The 27,505-nt window shown below is 35.9% G+C and overlaps 1 protein-coding gene across 1 annotated transcript in view; it reads left to right on the top strand.

The window, feature by feature from the left end:
• The window catches only part of DIAPH3 (diaphanous related formin 3), a 254,424-nt gene that overhangs the window by 57,254 nt on the left and 169,665 nt on the right, over positions 1–27,505 (top strand). Inside the window, exons 10-17 of the mRNA XM_059831346.1 lie at positions 10,521–10,631; positions 11,064–11,182; positions 11,331–11,447; positions 12,683–12,801; positions 12,935–12,999; positions 13,613–13,717; positions 16,215–16,550; positions 17,518–17,632. Coding sequence (XP_059687329.1) covers positions 10,521–10,631; positions 11,064–11,182; positions 11,331–11,447; positions 12,683–12,801; positions 12,935–12,999; positions 13,613–13,717; positions 16,215–16,550; positions 17,518–17,632 — 1,087 coding nt within the window. The remainder of the gene's footprint in view (positions 1–10,520; positions 10,632–11,063; positions 11,183–11,330; positions 11,448–12,682; positions 12,802–12,934; positions 13,000–13,612; positions 13,718–16,214; positions 16,551–17,517; positions 17,633–27,505) is intronic.

Genomic DNA, 27,505 nt, shown 5'->3' with positions numbered 1-27,505 from the left:
TGGAGACTGATAATATTTATTTAAGATCCATGTAAATGTACATGCATATGGAGGGTACATTTCAAAGGCCTTACGAAGAATTTTTTGTCTTTAGCAAGGGCAAATAATTGATGAACATCAATTTAGTGTCTGTACTAAAGCCAAATCTACGGCCAGTTTAATATTGGCAATCAGAATTTAACTAAATATGCATCATCTTTCCAGATTTTTCTACGTATGCATACTTTCAGTAAGAGTGATAAAAGTGAAGCAGAAAATCTTACTATAGTTCTTCTTATTCAAATGGGCAAGATATGTCATAAGATCATACTTACCACATAGTTAATATTGATTGTCTTGTCTATGCAAGGAAAAAGCTGCTCTGAGCTACTGAGATGTACCTGACATTTTCCACTAGAAAATGTGACCACTAGACCAGGTATATTCTGTCTGGTCGTGAAATGAGGGAAACAAAAGTTTGAAGTACACACTGTGGAATCCTCAGAAAATGCATCCTGTTACTTGGTAGACATCACTGGTTAGAATCACAGAGGATTAGAATTTCAAGCTGTAACTTCTCACTTAGCAGAATATATTTGATCTCATTGGTCTAGTTTTTCATGGAGGAAAGCATTCAAAATTTTGACATTCAGTTGAACTGCCAAGTTCTTCCCTACCAAAAATAATGTGTGTGCATCCCAGCAATATATGCCCCTCTCTTAAATAAACATGCTAAGTCAAGTACTGTAGATTTCCCTACCATGTGGCAGCAGGGTGTTAAACGCATTCCACATGGAATACACTTGCAGACCCGAAAGCCCTCTGAAAACTAACGTGGTGGACTATACATAGCTGCAGTTCTTTAGAGATGAAGAAGGGAAGGGAGCATCTAACCAGACTGCGAGGTGAAGTGAAAGATATGCTCTTGGCTTTTCCCTAAAGAAAGGAAAGTGCTTCTACAATGCCTTCACTGCATGCCTGGTGTAAACAGCAGGATACTCTCAAGATGTAATTACTGTTTTGGTTAGAGGTGCCCTTGAAGAAAGAGTACTTAGAAATTGCAGTCCTCAGCGCTGCAACAAAATTTTAGAAGCTACACCAGAGAGCTGTGTATTACCATATGCCTTTCACTGTTAGAGCCCAAAATAATTTCACTTCTTCAGACATCTTCTCAAGGGCAGACTGACAAAATACCTCCACCTACAGAATCTACAGCTCTTCATGAATTGGTTTCAATATAGGCCATTTGCCCAGAATGTTTTGCTCACAATGACTTCTGCCTTCCTAGAAAGCTAATTTACCTATCTTCACTAAATCTCATACTACCTCAGCAGAAGTATTTCTTCATTTGTTGAAGATGAGACATCTTTTTTGATATGGACACAGCTTTCCCATCTTGTGCCCATGGCTGCAAATTCGAAAGGCTGTCAGTCTGTTTACAGAATCATAGCCAAGGTAACTGAGTGTAAAAGAATGCAGTGAGGGCCCACTCAAGTGAAGTGCAGAAGTGCAAGCAGTCGCTGATTGTTCTGTGTCCCAAGAGTTGGCATTTCTAGAGCTGTCAACTGGAGCGTCACAAACATTTTACATAAGTGTTACGTACTTGGAGAATTGTCAAGGAATGGTGTTACATTTGGGATAATTTTTTTCAATTTTTGCTTAATTAGGAATATTGAAGACAAATAATTATGAGTGGATACTCCTTGGAATTGTGTGTAGTATGAACGCACATAGAGACAAGCACTTGAAGAAAAGCATTATTTATCTGCAGCTTTCTTTCTCCCTTAAGAAGTTATTTCAACTCTTTAGACTCTGTTTTCTCTTTGGTCTGACCCTTTATTAGCAGCATTAGAGACTGGGCAGTCTCTTTTTGTGGAAGAAATTACCATATCTGTTATTTCTACCGCATTTCTTTGATTAGTAGCGACACTCTAGAAGCAGGGAACAAACTCATTGTTTGACTATTGTTACATCTGAAGTCAGTAGTGCTGACTAATAATAATTTAATGATTAAAAACTAATGATAATTTAATAATTCTAAATACCGGTCTGTCTTTGAATGTTCAGAATTCTTTAAGCATGTTGTTAAACAGATTTAGCACTACTTTAAGATGAGAAAGTCATAATATGGTATTTCTAAACAAAAGTCATGTACCTCTGTCTTTGTAATTTAAAAAAAATCATGACAGACTTTACTTTTTGTTTTTCTGAGGCATTTTTGTGGTTGAGACTTTCTTCCTAAACAAATAGACACAGCTGGAGGTAGAATACCAGACTTATTTAAAACGTTGTAGACTGGGAACAAACGAGCTAAGTAAATGGCAGATCTTTCTTTTTAGCAATGTAGGACGTTGTGAATAGGATGTAGTCTGCAAGTAAGCCAACCCATCATGCATTTGAGCTAGATGTCTAAACCCTCACGTAACCAATGGAAATCAAAGGTGCCCACGCGTGAACTTCAAATAGCATTTCAGACGCCTTTATAGATATGACACAGTCCCTTTAGGAGATTCCCACTCTTCTGGATTGGCAGATGGGATACACTGAAGCAAGTGTAATGGTACTCTGTATACTGTGTGTTCATGCTTTGTTACCAGAAAAGTCAGTCGTAAAAGAACTGTCTAAAGCTTGTTTTTGTGATAGAAAGGAGGCATTCTTTATTGCGGTGCAGAATGCACAGGGGATAGTTCCTCCTAGCGTGCATACTTAAACAGTGTTAGTTTGCATCTTATATTGGCCTATTACATACATATGCATTTGCTTTCCCAGAGTTGTTATACATATTCATCTTATTTCCAGGGAACTAATTAACATATTTGCATAGTCTTTACGCATGCGGTTTAAATTCTTGAGGGGGTCTTCGGGGGTCTCTGGTGGTCGTTTTCTAGTGTCTGCTAGTTGAACTTTCTTCTTGCAGCTGCGCAGTTCCTTCTCATCTCATTATGCTCAGTCTCTGGCCTGAGAACCAGTTCTTTACCAGTTTTTGTCTTTAAGCTCCTCTTTCCCTGTGTACAATACCTACTGTTCTTGGCTATTTCGGCAGTTGCTCACATTGTATCTGTCAAGTGCGTCAGCTAACTACCAAATTATTTCAAAACGTGTTCCATATGTTACCAGTTTAAGCTGATGAATTGGGTCCCTAGTCAGTAAAGACAATGGATCCTAGAATGCCCTGGTCACTCCATGTGTGTCATAAAGAAGATCTTTCAGAATCTAGAATCTTTCTGAAGATCTTTAAAGAAGAATCTAGTAGGTTACTTATTAACAAGAATGGGAATTTAGCTATGCATATAGCTACATATAGATACCTGTCTACATATAGGCTTATAAATGCAGGTATCTGAAGCTTGAACTGTGTTGTCTTGGAAAACTCTCAAGAATGCTGTTTGAGTTTATTCCTGTGCCTTATACACAGACACTAATTGAACTAAGCTTGCTACTTTTTTAAATAGACTTACTGTCAAACATAGGGTAATAGTAATATATTGTTTTTTCAACTGCGAAGTTTAGGATAGCAAAAGGTTTCTTTGCTCTTCAATCTTCCCTGGATTATTGGTTAAAACTGCCTTTTGATAAGCCACTTGGGAGCTGTTGATTAAGCTTAAGAGGGGTATTTTTTTCTTTCTCTTGGTTTTGGCATATTCCCCCAAAATCTAACTTTCCAGACTGCAGTGTTACTACAATGTTCACCAGCTTGTTTCTCTAGTTGACAGAATTAACACGTTTTTTTCTTACAGGTTTTTGGTTCGCTAAACAGATCTATCTTGCTGCAATCTACTTCTAAGTGAATGAATTTCAAATTATTGCTATCATGTGTGATTTAAGTATTTTATGCTAACTGCTAGATATTGAATGATAGTGTCATTTGGAGCATGTTTTAAATGGTTATGATCTAGTAATAGGTTCTTGCTGTTGTCTTTATCATTAGTCTTTTTAAAATGTTTTTAAATTTTTTTTTTAAGTTTTCATGAAGCGAATTACTGAAAAGTAGATGTCTAAGCAATGCCTTGCTTAAACTTGTGTTTACTTCCTCTTACATAACCTTTTCTCATTCTGCTTTTTGTAGACTTCTGTTTGGAGCTTTCACTATTACTTTGTCTTTGTATTGCTATAGAAATAGTTTGCTAACAAAATCCAGTAGATCTTTGTCTTAATTATTCCAGGAAAGCTGGAATAATTACCAAAACAAATACAGAAAGGTTTAAGAATAAGGATACAGCCCATGCTTAGATAATAAGAGAATATATTCTGTAAGGTATAGTTGAGCTGAATTTTAACTGGTTTGGTTGCCTGCATTATTGACTATTTGTTGTGTCCAAATTACAGATGAGGCTGATCAGATTCTCCATCACGTTGTGACACTGCAACTTGTACAGTTTGTAGGCCTAAGGAATACACCTTATATTCAAAGCCAAGAATTTGTTGTTAGTCTAAATGAAGTCTTAATGGTCTAATCAAATTGCTTTCGGTAGTGCTAACACATGTCTCTGCTCACATGTCATGCCTCTACTTTTCTATGCTGCATTTTATTTAGGGTCATGTTGCTGTCTGCTAGTTGTAGAAATGTATGTAAAGGTAAACTTTGTAAACTTTGTGCCACAAACTTGTACAAGGCTAAGCAAGATCTAAAACTAGCGGGGTGACAGTTATTCTGTTACTAGACAAATCCTGTTGCAGCTAAATAAGCCAAAACAGAGCTCCGGGCAGGCAAGCCAAATCTTGATAAAGCCTGGCAAGTCTGAAAGCATGTAGTGCTAGCTTAATACATAGCCTGTAGCCTGTTACTAGCAAAAATAACTGGGCTAAAAGGCCACATGTTCTGAACAAGATTTTAAAGGACATGACAGACAAATATTGAATATGAGGAGCTTTTTGAGTGTCCAAAAATACTTGGTTGTTCAACAGGAGAGTCCTAATTTCTTCTCTGTTGGGTGCTGTTACAGAATCACAGAATCACTAAGGTTGGAAAAGACCTGTAAGATCATCAAGTCCAACCATAAAAAAAAAAACAACAAAACCCAAAAAAACCAACCCACACACACAAAAAAAAACAACCAAAAAAACCCCAACACCCAAAAAACCACAAACCACCCACAAACCACAAAACACACCACAACCCACACCACAGAATCACAGAATCACTAAGGTTGGAAAAGACCTGTAAGATCATCAAGTCCAACCTAAAAAAAAAAAAAAAACCCACCAAAAAAACCCCCACAAAAAACACACAACACACCAAAAACCAACCCACCCAACACCACACAGCACCATGCCCATCAAGCCACATCCCACAATGCCACATCCACACGTTCCTTGAATACCTCCAGAGAGGGTGACACTACCACCTCCCTGGGCAGCCTGTTCCAATGTTTCACTACTCTCTCAGTAAAGAACTTTTTCCTAATATCTAGCCTGAACCTCCCCTGGTGCAACTTGAGGCCATTTCCTCTTGTCCTGTCGCTAGTCACTTGGGAGAAGAGACCAACACCCACCTCTCTGCAACCTCCTTTCAGGTAGTTGTAGAGAGCGATAAGGTCTCCCCTCAGCCTCCTCTTCTCCAGGCTGAACAACCCCAGTTCCCTCAGACGCTCCTCATAAGACTTGTGCTCCAGACCCCTCACCAGCTTCGTCGCCCTTCTCTGGACACACTCCAGCACCTCAATGTCCTTCTTGTAGTGAGGGGCCCAAAACTGAACACAGTATTCGAGGTGCGGCCTCACCAGAGCCGAGTACAGAGGCATGATCACCTCCCTAGTCCTGCTGGCCACACTGTTTCTGATACAGGCCAGGATGCTGTTGGCCTTCTTGGCCACCTGGGCACACTGCTGGCTCATCTTCAGCTGACTGTCAATCAACAGCCCCAGGTCCTTTTCTGCGGGAGAGCTTTCCAGCCACTCATCCCCAAGCCTGTAGCATTGCATGGGGTTGTTGTGATCCAAGTGCAGGACCCGGCACTTGGCCTTGTTGAACTTCATCCAATTGGCCTCGGCCCATCGATCCAGCCTGTCCAGATCCCTCTGCAGAGCCTTCCTACCCTCGAGCAGGTCAACACTCCCTCCCAACTTGGAGTCATCTGCAAAATTGCTGAGGGTGCACTCAATCCCCTCATCCAGATCATCAATGAAGACATTAAACAAGACTGGCCCCAAAACTGAGCCCTGGGGGACTCCGCTTGTGACCGGCCACCAACTGGATTTCACCCCATTCACCGCAACTCTCTGGGCTCAGCCATGCAGCCAGTTTTTTACCCAGCGAAGAGTGCACCTGTCTAAGCCACGAGTCGCCAGCTTCTCCAGGAGAATACTGTGGGAGACAGTGTTGAAGGCTTTACTAAAGTCCAGGTAGACAACATCAACAGCCTTTCCCTCATCCACTAGGCGGGTCACCTGGTCATAGAAGGAGATCAGGTTGGTCAACCAGGACCTGCCTTTCATGAACCCGTGCTGGCTGGGCCTGTTAAGACAATTACTGGAAGGTTTTATTCAGTCCACTTTTGAAAAGTGGACTGGGTACCTGAGGTGGTTTTAAAATGTTTTTATTTTATTTTTATTTTATTATATTTTATTTAATTTTTTTTTCATTGCTGTGTGTGGTTTGGATGTCTAAGGATTTTTTTTTATCTTTTGGTATTTGTAGTTTCCTTTTTTGGGGTTAGCACCAGTTTTTGTTACCTAATGTAGAGTGACGCTTTGGCAGTAACAAACAAACAAATATTACAATAACTCTTAGAAACAGTATATGCACAGAAACAGGCTTTAGGAGTAATATAAAGGTTTTGTTTGGATTTATTTGAAGAAAATAAATGAGAAGTTAACTAAGTCATATTTTCCTTTAGGTTTCTAAAATACTGTAGACATATGTACAGAACTGTATTGCATAAAATTAAGGAAATAACAGATTTCAGGGAGAAGTGTCATAAGAATAGTTCTGACATGCACTACAAGATGAAGAATCTACCGAGACAGTTAAAGCCCCAAATTGTTATCAGTTTAGCAACTTTCCAAGTGGGTTGTTCAGAGAAGAATAACTGGGGATTGTTTCTTATTTATAACTTTAAAGAAGCCCCAAATCTGAAAGATCTTTGTCAAGGAAACATATTTTAAGACAGAATGTTCAAGCTAGTAGTCCTGTTACCTATATTCCTATTTAAATGAGTTCTTTTAAAATTGACTGCTACTAATGTAGTGCCAGTGCCCTTCTGAAAGAAAACACACCATAGGTATAGTCCTCTTTAATATGTGTAGTTTTTTTATTATCAGTCATGAGGTGATAGTGTAATTGATTTCACTGTAAGGAATATGGAGAAAGGACATGAACAGGCTTTCATTGCCTTGCAGTTTCTAGCCTTATATGTGGTTTATTTTTTATTTTATTAGCATGCTTATTATTTTTTTACATGTTACACACTTTGCTAGCATAAAATAAAAAGATGGAATTACAATGAGAAAAAAAGTAGCAAGGAAACATTACTTCCACAAACCTTAATACAGTCAAATAATCTTTCAGCCCTAAAAGTTTTTTTAAAAAAGAAGCTTCTAAACATCAAATTTAATAATATTTTGTAGTATTTTGGAATTTGGCTACTTAACATAGTTTTCTAAATTTTTCTAAATGGTTTTGACATTTTACAAGCTTTTTTTTATTTTTTGAAGTCCAGACTTAGGCCAATTAGACCATTCTTGCCTGCTCCTTGAGCCTTTCAAACAACTTTAATGGGTTTGTGAAACAGGATTTTGCTTTATAAAGCCATGTTGCATTTATTTATACTGTTCATTTATTCATGTTGCATTTTTTTCATGCTACTCATTAGTTTTGTTCTCTATTATACTTTCAATATATTTGCACTGTAAAAAAGTCAAGCTTACCAGTTTGTAGTTGTCCAGATCTTCCTGAAAATGTCCTCGTAAATATCAATATAATTTTTGCCATCTTCCTTTTCTTGGATGTCAACGTGCTTTTCAGTAAAAGCTTAAATGCAGTAGCAAGTACTAAAGTTATTTTATCCTCAGTTTTCTTCAAAACTTTTCTGTGACTTCTCATTGTTGGCTCTGTTTTGTAACTTGTTCTGCCGACACCGAACCTGTTTGTGTCTCTGTTCTACTTTGGGAATACCTTTCGCACACCAGTAGAACATTCAATGAAGTGTTGCTGTGGCCTTTGTTTTCTTTGGGTACTCCTTTTCACTGTGATCTTTCACTGATCCTACAGATTTTCTGGCCATCTTCCTTCTTTTGTTATCTTCGAGGAAAAAGATGTGTTAATTGTAGATACTTACACTTTTTGCAAGTTGTCCCGCAAACTTTTTTTTTTTCCTCCGTTTTTTTTTTTTTGGCTGCTTTAATACAGCTTCATGTTCGATCAGCTGAAGTTTTGATTCCCCATCCCTCACTTGTGTTTTTTTATTTTGTTTAGATGTCGTAGCTTGAATAATTATCGTCTAAGACTGGAGTAAATTACAGAAGTCTATCTTAACATTTTTAATGTCGTTGATTTAAATAATTGTATTTAGTGTGTTTTGTCCTGTTGATGTCAATAAAATAAAAGCAATACTTTTCTTTTTTATTGTTATGGAAATCTAGGTATTTGAATGTACTGAGTTTCATAGATGTTCTGGGGGAATAGAACTTAATTTCAGCTCTTCATTCAAGTAAGATGAAGGAACAAAGCTTGTTCCCTCCTCCTATTACTGTTTTGAAGTTACTGTTGATGCAAGGTGTGTTGTATGACAGAGTAATACAAGAATAGATGCTGTCATGGCAGATTTTCTCCAGGAGAGGTGTTGGATGGATTAGTATAGTGCTTCCAACCATTCTGTGCCACAGCATCCTCCTTTGAGCATCCTGTCCTCTCAGGCATCTCCGAATGTTGGAGAGGTGGTCCCAACTGCTGGTGCAGAGTTGTGGGGCCCTTGGGATTCTCCCTCCAAGTGACTCCAAATACCATCATTTATGGGATTGGGTGGAGAATGCCTGATGCTTAATTGGGTCATTCTAACACTTTGTCCCTAACAAGCTGCTGGAGCTCAGTCTGCTTGACTTGATTTTCTCAAAAGGTTCACAGCTCTCACATTGATTAATAGGTTGTTTACACTTGTTACATCTCTGTTCTTATAACTAAGCTATTCCCTTCTTCTATAGTGTTAACTAAAGTTCATCTACATATGCTAACATTGTTGTCAAGTAGGCCTAAGTTATGCTGACTGCCATGGACCCCTATAACAGTTCAGCTAAAATAATATGTAAAACTAATTTCATACTTATATTCCTTGCAGTAGGATAAATGTAGGATCATGGTTGTAGTCTGTGTTATCATTTAAGCTTTGCGTGTTCCTCTTGGAAATCTAATAAGTGCTGTTGTTTCTTACAATCTATATCAAAGTAGCTTGGCCATCCAGTTCTTCTGGTGACCATATGTAAATTCAGTACTTGTAATTATACGTACTTTGAAGATGACTGATAAAGGATGTTCCCGCTATCGCCTTTTGCCTGACCATGACATAACACATCATCATTTTTTAGATTATAAAAGGCTTTACAACAGAGAAAGTATTTGAACCAGATTGCTTTACTTGTTTACATAGTATATTAAGCCAGAAGACATATCCTAATTGACTTGTGCTTTTAAACCCCCCCTAAAATGCTAGAAATACATGAATAACATATTTCCTATGCATTGAAGCGAGATGTGCAAACAATGAAGGCTAAAAATAGGAAATAATGGCTGTTCTCATCCTTATTTATGATTAATAATAAGTTGCCATTGTTCTAAAGGCTTGTGAATCTGGACAGTGGATTCCTGCTGCTCCTGGCTATGGGTTTACAAGATGGATCTCTTGATTCTTTGGAAGGGAGACTACTCACTAGTTAACCACAGACTGATACAGACATCATAGTTCACCTGATGCTTGCTTTTGAGCTGAAGTACTGGTTCCCATGACACTCAGTATGTTTAAAGAGGGAATATTTTTAAAAAGAAGGGAAAAAAGCCCATTTTGTTATTCAGGCTCAGTTTAGTTTAATCAGCTTTGTGTCTTCTAATACATTTTTTTTTTTTTTTTTTTTTTTTTTTCCCCCAGGTTGGACTCGATGATCTTACAGGTCTTTTCCAACCGTACTGATTCTGTGATTCTGTGATTTTCCACTGTTCAGACAGACTTTAGCCTCTACGATTTCTATTATGTCATTAACTTTTTATATATCTGTATAGATAAATATATATTTACATTGTAGTTTTATGTTGAGAACTATGCTTATCAAGGTATTTACTATCTGCTAAAGTTCATTTACTAAAGGAACTTGCTATTTTTATAAAACCAGAAAATTCAATGGAGTGAGAAAATATTTCATTTTTATGGAAATTTGTGAACTAGTGTTTGGTATTTATAGCTCATGTGGCTGATAAGAAATTTAAGCATCTTAATTATAAGATTACAGTAGACTGATAATTAAACATGATGTAATGTCTAATTAGTAGTTATGTCTTTTTGACTGATGCATATTGAAATATAAGAAATAAAATAGTTTATATTTCTTCTCTTATAGGTAGCTTGCATGCAGCTCATCAATGCTCTTGTTACATCTCCTGATGACTTGGATTTTAGGCTTCACATCAGAAATGAATTTATGCGCAGTGGATTGAAAGAGATATTGCCAGTAAGTGTCTTGTAGTCTTTCTTTGCCTTACTATTTAAATTATTGGACTATTTGAGCTTGAGAGGGGGAATGGGAGAACAAGTTCTAATAAACTATTCTCAAAGGCATTTTATTAAGTCTGGGCATAAGCAGTTAGATATAAGAATCAGTCTTAAAATAAGAATGAAAAGGTGAAATGTGCTCTGTGAACTTTATGCTGATTCCTCAGCATTTTAGGACTTTGATTCAGAACATGTGACAGACTGTTGTGCAGACACTTGTTAAGCCAGGCTGAAGCCATGTTTACCTTTTGAATATTTAACTTAACTCATGTGTTCTTGTAATTTTACACTGTAAAATAACGTAGACTTATGTAAGTTATTAAAAAGATAAGGTTTATTTACATATGGAAACACTAATTTTGCAAGCCTTTCTACTTTTTCTTCTTTGCAGCAATTGAAATGTATAAAGAATGAAGCACTAGATATTCAGCTGAAAGTATTCAATGAGCATAAGGAAGAAGACATGATTGAATTCTCTCATCGTTTAGAAGATATTAGATCTGAACTAGAATATCCTTTTGATATCAGCAAGAGAAACATGAACAAAATAAAGTGTATAATGGACTTTTTTCTGGCATAATTTCTCTTTAAAAATGTTATCAGTAAACATTTGACTGAAATATTTTTTCCTTGCTATTACTCTCCTTAACACTTTTACTGAAGTAAATGACGTTTACAACATGGTGTGGAATACAGTTAAGGACACTAGCGCCGAGGGATATTTTCTTTCTATTCTCCAACATCTTTTGCTGATAAGAAATGATTATTTTATACGGTATGTTTAATGCTATGTTAAATGTTAACTATGGATTTTGTTGTCATTTAGTCATTAATAGAATATTTCTTCCATAAATGTAATGATAAATACATTTTAGTCTTTTTCTGTGCGCATTGCAATTTGTGAGTATTCCTTTGTGAACTCGTGTTCAAAAGTGTCAGCTTTGAATAACAATGCCATCTATATGTTTTTGTCTCTTCTGCTTATGTTACAATTTTATATATAAATATAGAAAACTATTTTTGTTGAGATCTGAACCTTATTGACTGCAAGTATAAGTGATCAGGACAGGTCTCTTAATTGGTTATAAATCATGGTAGTAGCATTGTAATTTTGTGGTGTACTTAAGTCAAAGGAGAAAACTAAGTATGCATAGAAGTGCACTGTATACAGAATTCTGAAAGTGTGCTTAATTTAGACTAACTTTTGGTTGGGAATTGAGTATTCTTAATATACGTTATAGGTCATGTGTGAACACCTTAGTGTCTCTTGGAAAATTTGTCAGATAAATTACAGGGAAATAGTTATTAAGTTCTTAAATGTTGGAAGCTGCCAGGTACTTTTCTTTCTAAAATCTGCTTGTGTTGTTTTTGAGGAAACACTGGAGAAACCGGATATGAACTGAACAGGGAAGGAAAGCTGTCTGTTTTCTGCATAGCATTCTGCATAAGCTTTTATTTCAGGCAAGGTCTAGCACAGATATACACCTAAAGGTTAAGAGTGCTTGCCTGACATGGGTACACCTGTGCTAGACCTCTTTCACCTGAAAGGGTTTGAATTCACAGCTTGCATGTCCTGGGCAAGTGACCCAGCTGTCGTACTCCCTGGCATTTTAGAACAAGGTGCTTTTCATTCCTCTTACTGAAGCAGGGCTGCAATGCATCTGTAGTTACAAAAGTCACAAAACCAGAAGGGATCAAGTAGAAGGAAGAGCTTTTTTTTTACTGGGAGGAAGAAGGAGGGAGTCCTTCCTTCCTGTATTTTCACAGGGGGAGAGATGCAGAGTTTATAATGTAAGAATGGTTTATCTTTAGGTCCACTGTTTTTTCAGGCTTTGTATAAACCATTCTTGTGCCAGATATATTTGTCCTTTGAGACTTTTGGGCTTTGCACCAATCCTTTTATGGAAATAAGTCAGCCCAAATCTTTTGACCTTATTGTGTTCATAGGCAGGATTTTAAGTACATGTTAATAAATAAATAGGCTGCAAAAGAACTCATCTCTGTCTTTAGTCCACAGTATTTCAAATTAATTGATGAGTGTGTGTCCCAGATCGTGTTACATCGAAGTGGAACAGACCCAGATTTCACATATCGTAAAAGATTAGATATCAATTTCAACCACTTAATAGGTAAGTACTATGCTTGGAAATGGTCACAGTATTATACTTCTTTGCATGTTCTAAAAACCAAGTTAAAGTTGTACATGTTATTAAGAATCTTGTGTTCCCTGTATAAGTGCAAGTGTGTGTTTATTTTTTCAAGACATTTGTGTCGATAAAGCAAGATTAGAAGAATGTGAAGAGAGGGCTTCTGAACTTTCCAGAAAAGTAAGTAATTTTTAAGTTATGTGATCATAAGATGGGCACAGGGCATTACATAATAGCTTCATGAATAGTGTAACTGAAGGTGGCATAGTTTTTAACTTGAAATTACTATTAGTTCTTGTGTTTAAGTAGGAATTTGGATGTTTCTGATGGACTGGGAAGCAGAGAAAAGTGGTCTAGTTACTCTTAATTGACAGTCTTTCAACTATTTATTTGAAAGTTTCATTTATAAATCTCCCAAAAATTAACTGAATACTTTATTTGAACAGCTATCAGTTTCTTCAACAAGATAAACAGCAAGAGAATAACAATTGACTCATTTGTCTCTACAGATTCTGTATTACTGTACATCAATTTTTCAAGCTTCTCAGTCTAATTCCAACTTAAAATATGTTTAGTACTTTATGCCATTTCATATAGTAAAGACTTGTAGTGGTAATAGAGATGATACTTCCCCTCAGTGGACACATGGAAGTTAGAATAGCAGATACGTTGTTTATGTCCTTAGTGTTGTTAACACGTGAGTTTTAAGAAACACAAAAGGAAAAATTGGAATCTAGGGAAACTATGCAGAATGACTAGTATCAACAATTTTCTTTTTTTCTTTTCTTTTTAGTTTGAAAAAGATTTTGTAGTTCATCAGGAGACCCAGGCCCTACTGCAAAAAAAAGAAGAAAGAATCAATGAACTTGAAGCAGAATTACAAGCTTTTAAATTGAAGGTATAGGACAGTTTAAATGAATGTATGAAGTATTGTTTTTGAAGTGGACTTCATTTTGCATCTTTTGCAGCTTCTGAAAGTACAGTTGAGGGTTTTTTCAAAGAATCCTGTTATCAATTATTATTGACTGTTAGTTTCCTTTATTTCTGTTTTATACAAAGAATTGTAGTATAACATTAATTAGCTATTTGAGTTCCCAGATGATCCTTTTTGTGCCTGAGCTCTGTTAATTAAACTAGTTTCTTATATTTCATTTGGGTTTTGCTTTCAGTGTCATATATTTCCGAAGTAATTAACCACATAGGGTAATAAGTCTTATGCTTTTAGATTAGCATTCATCACTGTGATCTTTATCCCTCCACAGGAAATTATTCATTACGCAGTTTGCTTTGCTGAAGCCTTACCATGGATATCCAGCAGTGAAAGAAATAACCTATGGCTGGATAAGAACATTTCCTGATAATTTTTCAATTTTCAAGCATAAATAGATATTTTTAAATGTGATGGAGAGGCGTAGTTGAGATTTTTGAGAGTAATACTTGAGTTAACCTCTAACCGCTTCAGCTCTAAAATCTGTATAAGACGACTGTGTGACCAAGTGATTTTTTTTGTGTCTTATTTCCTGGAATAAGAGGCACAATCTAAAAATGGCTAAAAAAGACAGCACTGGGATGACATGCGTAGAGGAAGGTGATAAAATAGGTTTTGATCATAGAGGGTTTTTTTTTATACTTTTGAGCTTTTCCTAGTGAGGAGAATTAGTTCAGCTCTGCTTTGGTCTGTTTAAAAATGTCATTCTAATTCAGGTTTCTGGTCAGAATTAACTGTTAATGTCAAACAGGCTTTAAAAAGAAGCAATTGCAAGAATTGTTGCTGTATAAAAACATAATTTTAGTAAGACCTGTATATTATCCTTTAAGAAAGTATTTTTATGTTTGTATCTTGAAAACAAACTTAAATATTTTTGGTGAGTGAAATAGGTTTTCTCTCCTATATTTTACTTTTTCTTTTGTTCACTGTATTAAATATAGTTTTTTTTAATGTGCAGACCGTGAGCATAGCATATATATTATACTCACAAATTATCATACCTTGAATTATCCCACTGTTAATGTTACTTGAAATGTTTTATAAATATGAAGTAATTGATTACTGCAAGTTAGTACTCTTGCTCTTAAATCCATCTTAAGAGGAATCTTTTGGTTTCCATATGGCTTTGGCTTCTATCAGTTGCTACTTACAATGGCTACTTCTGTCTGTTATGACTAGCTTTCTCCTGGTCTTGTTCCTTTATTCTTTTTTTGTATTTGGTATTTGTTCATGTATTTCTTTTGTTATTAGAGCTTAGTTGTTCAGTGTCTACTTGTCAGCGTGAACAATGCGTATGTTCAGAAATTCAAAACAATAATACTGTTGTGCATTTATTTATTTGTACTTGTTGATATTCAGCTATTTCCTTTAAAAAAAAAAAATCCTTTTCTTATTGTATTCCTGTACATTGTTTTAAAATAAAATGGACTGTTTCAGCTCATAGTTATCAGTTGAAAAGTTGATTAAGACTATCACCAGTATTAATCAGTATCACCAGTAGATAAATATTACTTATTTATTCTTCCATTGTTCTTGTCAGGTACATATTTTATTAATGTTTAAAGGCCTATGATAGAAGTTCTTAAAATATTAGAAACAAATGTAATTTTTTTAGACGTACTGAAGGGCTCGTAAGCCCATCTCAATACAATATAGGTGTCCTTAATACATAGAATAAGAAATAGGTGTGTTATCTTACAAATTGTTGATACAGTTTTCAAAATTGCTTAAATATGGTAAAATATTGTTTTTACTACTTTACCTATCTGCTTAGTTATAATAGGGTAATGTTTCCTGTTTATCAAATAGAATGGCCACTAGTTTTATATGTCTGCAGATTTAATGAAGCACTGTAAGACAGCTGTATTTTTTTGGAAGGATTTTTTTTTTTTCATCATTACTTTGTGCCTTCAATTCTGTAGAATGAGAATGCTCCTATATTGGAAAATATCTATTTTTCAACAGATTTACTAGTCTCGTCAGATTCTGCTGTTATGTCCTTGGAATATTTCTCTGTAATCTGTAGGATAAGTAAGAACACTAGAGACTAGGATGTTATTTTTTCAATTCGAGCTAAAACGTGGTAGGCTAGATAAAATTCCATCAAGTTACCTATCAGACACTTCTTAGATCGTGATCAGTGAAATATGACAAATGGGATATAGCATTTCAGTTCTTAATTTTTGGTGTGCACCCCCCGGTCTGAATGTTCACTTCAAATATTGAGAATTCCAATTATGGAAACAAAAGCATGTAGGCCTCATTATAATTAATATTTGATTGTCCCGTACAAGAAATATGTCACTGACTTTTGGTTGGCTTGCTGGATTTAATCTATAAACTGTGATTGCTATGACATTTTGTTGATAAAAAATGTGAAACTGAATAAGAATATTTTCCTTATCAGTATGGCTCCTTGCCACCTGGTTTTCTACCATCAACATGTGGAGATGCATCTGTTGTTCCACTGGAAGCTGCAGGACCACATCAACTGCCGCCTCCTCCTCCTCCACCGCTGCCTTCTAATGGAGCAATTCCACCACCACCACCTCCCCCTCCTCCTCCTCCACTTCTTAATGGCTTGGGAATTCCTCTGGCTTTTGGTGGTGCTCCTCCACCACCACCTCTACCAGGCCTGCCTGGACCACAGTGGTCTCCACCTTCATGTACTTTGCCGTTTGGAATGAAGCCTAAAAAAGAATTCAGACCTGAGGTTACCATGAAAAGACTCAACTGGTCCAAGGTAGTACTGATTAAAGGCAGACACTTGATATAAAATCTTACATAGAGCTTAGGATAAATAGATTGTCAGGAGTAAGACTATACAGAGCACGTGATACATTAGATAAAATTATGTAAGATATGAATACTTTCAGCCTTTAGTTTTCATTGTTTTCTGAAAGCTGCATTTTATTGACTCATGAATCGTCTGGGTAAGTATCTGTTGACTGTCTGTTGAAGTCAGTTCTGGTCTAGAATAATACAACCTTGATACCATCATGCTTCCTGGGTCCTACTGTGCCTTGTCTTTTAGCAAACTGTTTACATTGGATCAGTCACTGCACTGTACTGGTAGCTACATAGTTTTCAAACAAGTGTCTTGCATCTATTGAACCTGGTGTGTGGGAAGAAGCATTGCAGGTCTCTCCATTTGTCCTCAGTGTAAATGTAGTTACATAAACTTATTGGTTGAAAAAATATAGAGTCCGCTTATTTTTCTTCTCCATTGTGACAGGATCAAGTATATCAGGACTATCATTCTACTGAGTTGTGGAAACTATGATTATTTAGAGCAAAATAAGTCAGTAAAAAGATTTTCAGAGTTTTATGAAGCAATCAAAGCCACAATCTAAAAAGTAAGGTACTTAATATCTAGGTAAACCAGCTGTGTTCAGAGACTATTTAGAGTTTACCCAAGTTTTAAATCTAGAACAAATATAATTGCTATGCTTAGACCTTGGATAACAGATTATGTTGTCTGTATTGCTTTGTATCGTTAGAATCAGTTTGACCAAAAGCACTTACTGTAAGCATTATTAGTTTCAATCAGAAATATATTAACAATTCTAAAGATGAGTTATGTATGAAAAGTTCATGTGTTTTACAGAACTCTTAAGTATTTCATTTGCTTTAGACTCTATAGAGCACAGTCTTTGCACAGGATCAAAGTAATTTCATTAATAAAATTTTGTTTTGTCTCTTTCTTGTAGATCAGGCCTCAGGAAATGACAGAATCCTGCTTTTGGGTTAAGGCGGAAGAGGACAAGTACGAGAATGCTGACATGCTTTGCAAATTGGAACTTACGTTTTGTTGTCAAAAAAGGGGTAAGTAATTGATTGCTTTAATTTTCAGCTTTTAGAGATATCTTGAAAATTCTTGGGGCTTAAATACTATATGAAAAAATTCAGAATATAACATTAATGTTCTCTAAGTGGAATGTGTGAAGAAAAGAAGTTTGAAAATCCCAGACTGCTTAAAGCAGTAGTATTGAACTATTTTACTTAAAGGGTGACAAAAATTGTGTGACCTATAAAGAAAATCTTGCTGAAAAACCCCCAAGAAATGCTTCCGGATAATAGACTTTTATTCAGTCATGTTTGAAAAAATAGTTGTAAAATTTTGTCAGAATACCTTAATAAAATACTGTGACCTATTCTAGAGTCCAGAAGATGATGTGTTTACACTCAGAATGCATATGATAATTGATGTGTTTTGGTTCCATGAAGGAGGAGAGTCTTTTAATGACTTTTTTTTTTACTTTCTGATAAACCTGTAGCAACATTGATCTCCTTTGATATTTTGCTTAGCTTCTTCAGCTCTTAAAGCCTTGTGGAAGAGCAAAATATTTGAAAGTTTTCCTGGCTAGACCTTTTCTCCATTTCTGGAAGTAAGTTGTCTCACTAGTAGTGTAGGTTATTCTGCCCCATATATAAAAAGCCTATATTTCCACTGTTATTTCTTGACACATTCCTGCCCCGCCCTGATTGGTATCAGAAGCTTAATACTTTGGGGCAGCTAAAGGAGTGCAATGATTAATTAATTTTCAAATTTAAAAGGCATTATTATATTTTTAGTATGATTTACAAATTTCACTTTGATATTTTTATTTTATATAGCGCATGGCATTCTCAAGTTTCTCCTTTTTTTTTTTGTATGCTTTGGTGGGTATTGTCCAATTTTTTTTTTTTACCATAAGCAAGAACTTTATTCTGCTTTTGTCAAAGCAGGCTATTTATGCTCTAGCAGTACTTCTACTGAGTTGAGTATTACAGTTTATTACCGTTGATACTTAATATTAAGAAAGTTGTACAAAGATAAAAAGGCAAGAAAAGCTCACAGGGCATAGACGTATTTGCTTCAATCTATTAGAATAAGTCTAGAAGATAATTGTGGTGTCTTTATAATGTTAGGAGAATTCCCAAGCATGTTCCCTGAATTAATAGGTTGGAAGGTTTAAAAGCCACTGGAGGAAATACTGTTTCCTATGTGTAATTAAACAGTAAAATTTGGGAGACAAGATGATGTTCAGGGCAAACATGTTAATGGCTCAGAAGAGGATTGTGAATCTCCACAGACAGCAAGAACATTAGAGTTAACAAGATAAACATCCCTTCAAAGTTTAACTGAATGGACTGAGTACATTGTTTTGACAAAACCTAACAGAAGAGGGTTATTGGATCTACATTTGAAGAATCAGTGAAGTATACTCTTTTACCAAATGTGTGGGTGTGTAGGTGTGATTTAAAAGGCTATAACCTGCAGGGACAAATTTAATTTTTTTTTTTTTTACAGGTGGAGTTTACTGCTTAATCTTTTTTTTAAGTTTTGATATGTCTCTCATCTCACATGGGTGATATAAGTGTGCCATCATCTTAATTTTTAAAAGGAAGTGGAGACACTAAAGATTTTATTTAGAACAGCAAGTAGGTGTCTAAAGGGTGACATGGAACTAAATTTCATCTTTGTTCGAGTAGTTTACAGAAATTTGCATGAATGCTTAAACACATAAGCAGACAGCACCAGGCATCTCAGTGTCTCTTATTAAGAGCATGAATTCAAGTACAAAGGACAGCAAAGTAACTGCTTTTCTTCTCATGACCATGGAGAGAGGGGATGCTTCTTTGTGGCTTATACATAACTTCCTGATTATAACAAAACTTGCCAAAGAAATTAGAGACATCCAGTTGTCTTCGCTTCTCAGTCTTGAAAAGATTGAACACCATGCTTTCTAAAGTAGAATCAGGAAACTATTTGCTAGACTCAATTTGGGAACAGTCCTTGACTATTTGTAAAGCTTTGTCTCTAAAACCAGAAAGACGAGAAGTTGAAAATGATTCTGTAGCTAAATGACGGCATGCAAAGAATGAGCTGGTTTCCACTCTGTTGAAGGGTCTGCTTATGCACTCTTTTCATTGAAGTAATTGTGTAAGAAGAGGTATCTAGTTGTGGAAGCAGGGACCAGAATGTTCAATGATGCTTTAAGTGAATTTCATTCTGATTAAGTAAAATCAGATTGAAGTACTCAAATGTTCAGTTGCTGCATTTTGCCAGCTGATGTGCCAAAAGTATTTTGATCCAGAAGAGGAAGTCTTATGTGTATGTAAATAATCCATTGAGGAATTTCTACTAGAAAAAGGAATACAGAACAGTACAGAATAGATTTGAAGCTTTAGCAGATGTTTGTATAGAAGTTATAAATGATGTTGATTCTGAATGGGTATTGAAGCAATTGAAATAACTGAAGATGTTATGGAGGAATGAAAGAAACATTATTGCAAGAATAAAAAAGTAAAAGAGATTCTAGCTTGAGAGTGTAGGAAAAATAGTGAATAGTAACATGGAGCAAAGACTATACATGGAGAAAAAGAATCACTCTTGTTGAGGATGTCCAGAGACATGTCAGAGACATGTTCTTGAATCATGGAATTATTTAGTGTGGAAGGGACCTCTGGATGCCATCTGGTCCAATCACCTTCATAAAAGGAGATTGTCTGGTTCATGTTGCTTGGGGCTTTGTGAAGCTGAATTTGAGGTGTCCCTAAAGATGGAGATGTATGAATGGATAACTTGTTCCTGTGTTTGTCACCATTGTGGTAGAATTTTTTTCATAACATCTTCTTGGAATATCTCTTGTTGCAGCTTGTGTCTGTTGCCTTTTACTCATTGTGCACCTCCAAGAAGAATCTGGTTCCCTCATATTTGTAGCCTTCTGTTAGGTAGTTTGAGACAGCAGTAAGAGTACCCTCGCCATTTATCCTTCTGAAGACTGACAGCTCCCTCAGCCTTTCTGTCTGCATCTTACGTTTCGGCACTCTAATCATCTTGATGATTTTCTATTGTACTTGTTCCTATATATCTATATTTTTCTTGAAATGGGGAGCCCCAAACTGAAAAAGTACTCCAGATACTTGTCCCTGAGAGGGAAGGGGAGTAGAGGGAAATAATCACTTCTTTGACCTGTTGACAACAGTCTTGGTAACTTAGTGGAGGAAATGTTTTCACTGTGCTGCTTGTTTAATAATAATTCCAGATGGCATTCTTGTAGCAACTTACTGAAGACAAAGTGTAATTTATTTATTGTCTCAGAATTTATTCTTGTCTCAGAATAAATTTGTGATCTTAAAGAAATCTAAGATTATTGATGTGAAAGAAGTAGGCAAGGGTGTAATAGAAAACCAACTCCTTTGTCATAAAGCCATATAGATTTACTGTTACACAGAGAATGTGGGAGGAGAATATGAGTTCAGAATTTGGAAATACAGGTCAGTGTGTGGATGGAATATTTTCAATGTGAATACTTGAGAAGAGATTTGATTGTGACTGAAAAGTGTACATACATTTAAATATTTGCAAGAAAACATGAGAGTTTATTGTGAGATGCCCTGAGAAACAAACAAACAAAAGATTCTGGAACACTCAAATCATTAGCTTGGTATCAGCATCTAAAAGAAAGTGAGGAGTGAAATCACTGCTTTAATGACATCAGTGTGGAAGTAAGGTATGCTCCATGGCTCTCTCCCTGGCTGGGGCGGGGAAGAAAAAAAAAAGTAATTGAGGAGTTCTGAAAAGATGATGAATGTGAGTGATTTACATGAATGATCTTTGGTTTTCTGATAACTTTTCTTTTTAGAGGCAAAAAGAAGGATTGGTATGAAGGGTAGTTAGAGATTTGAAAGAGAAAGAAATAATAAGAAATATCAAGTGTTTAAGATTTATCAGGATTATATTCATGGTTGCAGATCAATGCAGAAAATCTGTGAAAAGCCTTTTTGGCAACAATGGTATCAAAGCAATCTCTTACTATAATTCTTTGAAAACTTTAAACTGAATGTATGACTTAAAGTTAACTGGTATGTGAAATACTGAGCAGCAGAGCTGGAGTAAACCTTATATGTGCTTTTATATTTATCTTATGCCTAAAAGATAAGATGAACAAACAAAAATGCTCATTATTGAATGACAATCCTTTATAACAGATGTGTTGGAAGCCTGATGGAAGGAGAATAATTACTGGTGTATGATGTTAATATGCTGCCAACTTTGCTGGAATGATTAGACATACCGGCAGGAGAGTGGCAGTTTGCATAAAAGGTAGCATGAAGTGTAGCAGCATGAAAATCTTGTGAGGGGGAAAAAAAAGCCTACTGTGCGAAACCTTGTGAATGGAAATTCCTTCTAATATTATAATATTACACTGTATTAATAGCTCTTGGATCAGATGATGTTTGTGATGAGATAATGTTAAATGAGACTAGAGAAGCTGCAAATTTTGTGGCAATAAAGTGGGAGATTTAACTACCCGCATGTGGGTTGAATCGATTCCACATCAGGATGTTATGAGAAGATAAAAGCTTTGGATGCAACAAATGACTGTTTCCAATATTCCTGTAACCACCGTGAAAAGGAACTGTTCTGGGAATGGGCTTGAGTCACGCACAGGACCTAGGAGGTCGGAGTAGGAGAGCGGGAGAGAATGATCACTATCTTAACATTGTACCAGGACAGAACAATCCAAGTACATCTAGTATACAGTTATTCAACTTCAGGACAGGAAACTGAATGGAAGAGGCAGATCACAGAATCACTACGGTTGGAAAAGACCTGTAAGATCATCAAGTCCAACCATCAACCCAACACCACCATGCCCACTAAACCATGTCCCACAATGCAACATCCACACGTTCCTTGAACACGTCCAGTGTTGGTGACTCCACCACCTCCTTGGGCAGCCTGTTCCAGTGCTTCACCACTCTCTCAGTAAAGAAATTTTTCCTAATATCCAGCCTAAACCTCCCTTGGCGCACCTTGAGGCCATTTCCTCTTGTTCTGATGGTCAAGCAAGCAAGATACCCGTGCCTACTAGCAACCCAGAGGCTATTCTGAAAATGCGTCTTAAAGATTTAAGTAAACTTCGTACTGTAATGCAGAAAAAGCCCAACTAAAGCTATGGAGTAAAAAATGTGTGTGACTTGATAGGAAAGTTAAAGACAGTATCACAGGGAAAAGAGTAGCATTAAAAATGTGCAAGGCCTGCCCAAATGAAGATAACAGGAAAACTCATTAAATGTAGCTAGATAAATGTAAACGAGACATTCTTCACATACTCTTTAAGAATTCTGAATTTCCTGCAAAGGATACTTCAGCTGATAATGAAAAGTGTGTTTAATTTTTTTAAAATGAAGTTAGCTAGGGAATCGGTGGGACCATTTGGTGACAACTTCAAAAGTTCATCAGTTTCAAAGAACATTAGACAAATTCAGTGGTAATAGGTCCAAAAGAAATAGGAAAAGATATAACATTCCTAGTCTAGTGTTTGTAGGAAGAGGAGCTTCCTCTTCTGGGAAGTGAGGAGAATGGATTATAAGTAGTGATAAGGCTGGCGTAGTGTCTTTTTAAGTAACGTGTCTTACTGCAGCCCTTGGAGAGAGAGCGCTGGGCTAGAGGGATGACTGAAGAGACCCAGTGGAGCATTTATTAGGATCTTAATCATGGATATAAGAGTGACTGTTGGCTTGGAGTAGCTTCAAGCTACTATGTTTAAGACTTACAATGCTGAAATAAGGTAAGTTTTTATATGCAAATGCTTGGTATTGTCACTTACAGAAGGGAGAAAGGCAATGAAACACCTGTAAGAAATGTACTTAGTTTGTGGGGATACTTGGAAGAGTACTGCTGTGGAGAAGATATGGCAGTAAGTTGGTGGAAGTCTGTGAGTAAGTATAATTAGAGACTGTAGTAGTTAGGCTTAATGTGGGATATGTGTTCAGGATAAGCAATATGTAGCTGGTTCTGTCTTGAGTTAAAGTCATCCTTTGGGTGTTTTGAACTCGTTTGCCAAAGGTGATTCCAAGACTTCGGAGGTTGTATGGAGTGTACAAGAAAGCAACCTCTAACCAAAAAGAAATCTTTGGAAGCATTTAAATACGAAATGACAATTTGTTTCATGTTTGCAAAAAATATAAGAAAGGTAGCAGTTTTCTGAAATAGATGCTTTATAATTAGTGTGCTGGGTTTATAAATATCCTGTTAATAAGTTGATTTGACTTGATCCAATAAAGTTTTTTTTTACATGACTGTGATGTTTGAAGTGTTAAAGTTCAAATGAGTATTAGGCATTGCAGATGAAACATACAAGAAACCACTCCTAAATTCATCATTATTTTTAACAATATGCAGATAACTGCAGTTAATGGGAGGTGGCATGGAAAATTATAAATTTACTCTTCTTTCTTTTTTGGTATCAAAGGGAACTGATCTAGTAAACTCGAGAGAGAAAGATTGCATGATCTCTCTTTTTTTTTTTTAACAACTGGGACATATTTTCATCCTAATCTTATTGGAGAAGGCAGTGTCTGATCCCATCACACCAGAGCTCCTGCCAGACTTGATTATTCAGAAATAAAGCACTTCTGTTGGAGTGCTATCTCTGTTGGTGCTTGTCTTGAAAAGGTCAATATAGTTCTCTCTTTTTCTTTTTCTTTTTTCTCCCCTGTATACTCTGTAAGAAAAAGCATTAAGGCCTAAACTGCTATGGTGCCAACCAATCTCAAACATTTTAAACCAGAAAAGAGAGTAAATGCTAGCAAGAAGGTCAAATCAGCAATATAAATTAGTTTAGTGCTGTATTTGACACGCCACAGACTACCCAGCATAAGCAATGGAACTTGTGGTCAGTCACCTGAAGAATTAGGTGGAGCCCAGTGTCCTCATACTTTCCTCCTCTGGAGGAGGATTTACACAGAAGTTGCTCCAAACTGTGCTGCTTCTAGAATCTTATTATTACAAACCTCTAAGACTGCCAACAATATAGTCTAGTAACTTCTGCTAATAATACGGCACTGACTAACTTGAGTTACCTTTTAATGTTATCATTACGAACTGTGTGCAAGTAGAATTAAAACCTGCCATGTGTTTAAGTTTGGCTGCCTTGCAGTATCACCCTAACTACCCTTTAAACAAAAAATATTCTAAAAGATTTTTGCATATAAAATTAAAAAGGACAAAAAGTTTATTTCTGAAGAATGCAAGACTAAGTTATAGGCATTTACGATGGACAGCAACCAATCACTTTTATTATAAAGCACTGAAATGTCAATGGTGTCTTGCAATTTTATCATGTCATCTTTCCGTCGAGGGAAGAGACAATATATTTACTGTTGCATCAGTGGTAAATTTATTAGTTGTTTCTGTTCTTAACGGATAGAATGATCTCTGCTCTTATCTTATTTAGATATCTGCATCTTATGTAGATTGATATGTAAGGATCCATGAATGATTATATTCTTGTGGTGGGTTGATGTTGGCTGGCAGCTGGATGCCCACCCAGCCACTCTCTCATAAAACAGAAAAGTTTGTGCATTGAGTTAAAGACAGGAGATCACTTACCAATTACCGTCACAGATAAAGCAGACTGAATTTGGGAAAATGAATTTAATTTATTTTAACTTTTTTTTTTAATGTCCTACTACGGATAGGGGAAACCTTCAGATGTTCAGACTGTTAAATGTACTCAAGGAAGTGGGATGTGAATAACTCCTAAAATGTGACTTTGATGTTGAGATAACCCCACAAATATGTGGCAAACAAAAAATGGAAAACCTGAAGAGGGCATTAACATACTAATGGTTGGAATAATCTGACAATGGCATTTATTTTGTAGTTTGTTTCTTTTTGGAGCTATAAATTGTGGCATCTTTTTCCCCTTGATCTCTTTCTATGGGAATTTCTTAGGATGAATTCTCCTCTCATCACTACCCTAATCTGAGTACATCAGAATCATCAGTACATCAGATCATTATTCTGGTAGGACTGTAGAAAAGAGGCAGTCTGCCAGTAGATGTTATAAATAGTTTTAAAAAAAACTTTTGTTGCTAGAAAGGTTACTTTGACTTGTATTTGCAGTTAGGAAATGCTTTGTCAGACAGTGAAAGGGTATTGTTGAAGAGTTTGTTACAGCACTTGTAAGTAACCACCTAGGTAAATATTAATTAAACCTTAATTTTAATTTCTTTTAACTTTTTTTTTTGTTTTATGGCAGAGTTGCATGTGTTGTTATTAGATGATTGGTTCTTACCTTCTACATACAGACTATTTATTATTTCCTGAAAGCTTCAAAACAGATTGTGTGCTTTCCTTTCTCCTCAGTGAAGTGCCTTGAAGGAGTAGTTCCTGGAGTTCACCTTTATCTTTTTCTTTCAAACAAGAGTTTCCTTTTTTTTCATAGCTGATTTCTACCCAAAATGCAATATTAGTCTGCAGTCAACTCATGTTTGATGAAAATTTGACAGTATATTCAGGCTAACAAAAAGACTCCACTCCCATTTCGCAACACTGTGGTAGGAAAAGCCTTTGAGGCCTTGATGTTTTAGAAGCAACAGGAGTATCCCTTTATTGATTTCTAGTAGAGAATGTTTTTACAATGTGAATAAGTAAAAACTTAATATCTTCATGTATCCAGAGAGGAAGAAAAGTCTGCTCAGTATCATAAGTCCTAAACCATAAATGCCAATGGAATGGAAAAACAGGTTTGGAACGTAAAATGCAAGTTAAAGGAGACCATCACAGTGCCCCTGCTCAATCTAAATATTTTGTTTATTTAATTGAAATTACTCACTTTAACAGCTTGTATGTTTGTCCCTATACCAGCAAGGATTTTGCAAGAATTAATTTGCTGGGTTTTATATCGCACATGAGGTATAAAACACTATAAACCTATTACAAACCTATTTTCATGGGTTTTACCTCTTTTTTTAAGTGCATGTTTATGCACTAAGTGCTTTTGATGAATTGCTAATCTAATGTTACAAGCATTTATATGACTAAAGGTAACATATTTGCATGTAATAAAATCTTCATTACAACAGTGCTTTCATTGTAGCTTTTTTCATTGGGAGGTGAGAAAAATAATTTAAATTCAAGAAAAGAAATGTTTAACAAACCTTATTTGGCAAGCCTTCAAAGTCACTGTTGATGAAAATTATTAGCATTTAAATATACATGAGCACTACTTTTCATCCTTTAGAAAATCTCTTATTTAGTTTCTCAGTGAATGGCTTGATTCAAAGAAAATTCATTTCAAGGACAATTCATTTTTAAAACAAAAAAAACCAAACAAGGACATTATGTGTTAATGGAGCAGTGACTTACAATTAGGCAGCTGTTAGGCAGTACTTGGGTAGAAGACACTGGTATGCGGTGCAAAATATGGCAGTATATTTGGCAGAGCATTTGGTTTAGTTTGCATTTGATCTGGTTCTGCTGGAACAATATTTTAATTTATTCATATGCAAAAAGTGGTTATAGACATCTTCTTTCCTTACCCAGTACTCCTTACCTACTATCTCTGTGTAAATATGATCTGACCTTATCTAATACAAAACTTCTTTTCTTAATTAAAATAGGGTCTTATATAAAAAACAGTAACTTGATTACTTCATGTGAAGATTTGAGAAACAGAATTCCATTGTAGGCTGCTGCTCTCCTCTCATGCGCTCTCAACACGAGAAATTTCTCATGCACTTTCTTTATTCTAAATAGATTCTTCTAGCCTGTAAATATCTTGTCTTGATAGTTTCCTAACAGACTTTTTAGCGGGGATCTTTCAATGCATTTTATGAAACAAGCATCACCATAAAGGATGTGTATTTTGTAAATGTCCTGTAGATTCCACACACACCACCCCCCCCCCCCCCCCCCCA

Source organism: Gavia stellata, chromosome 1 (genome assembly GCF_030936135.1).
Source record: "Gavia stellata isolate bGavSte3 chromosome 1, bGavSte3.hap2, whole genome shotgun sequence".
NCBI lineage: Eukaryota > Metazoa > Chordata > Aves > Gaviiformes > Gaviidae > Gavia > Gavia stellata.
This window is presented reverse-complemented; position numbering and strand designations above follow the sequence as displayed.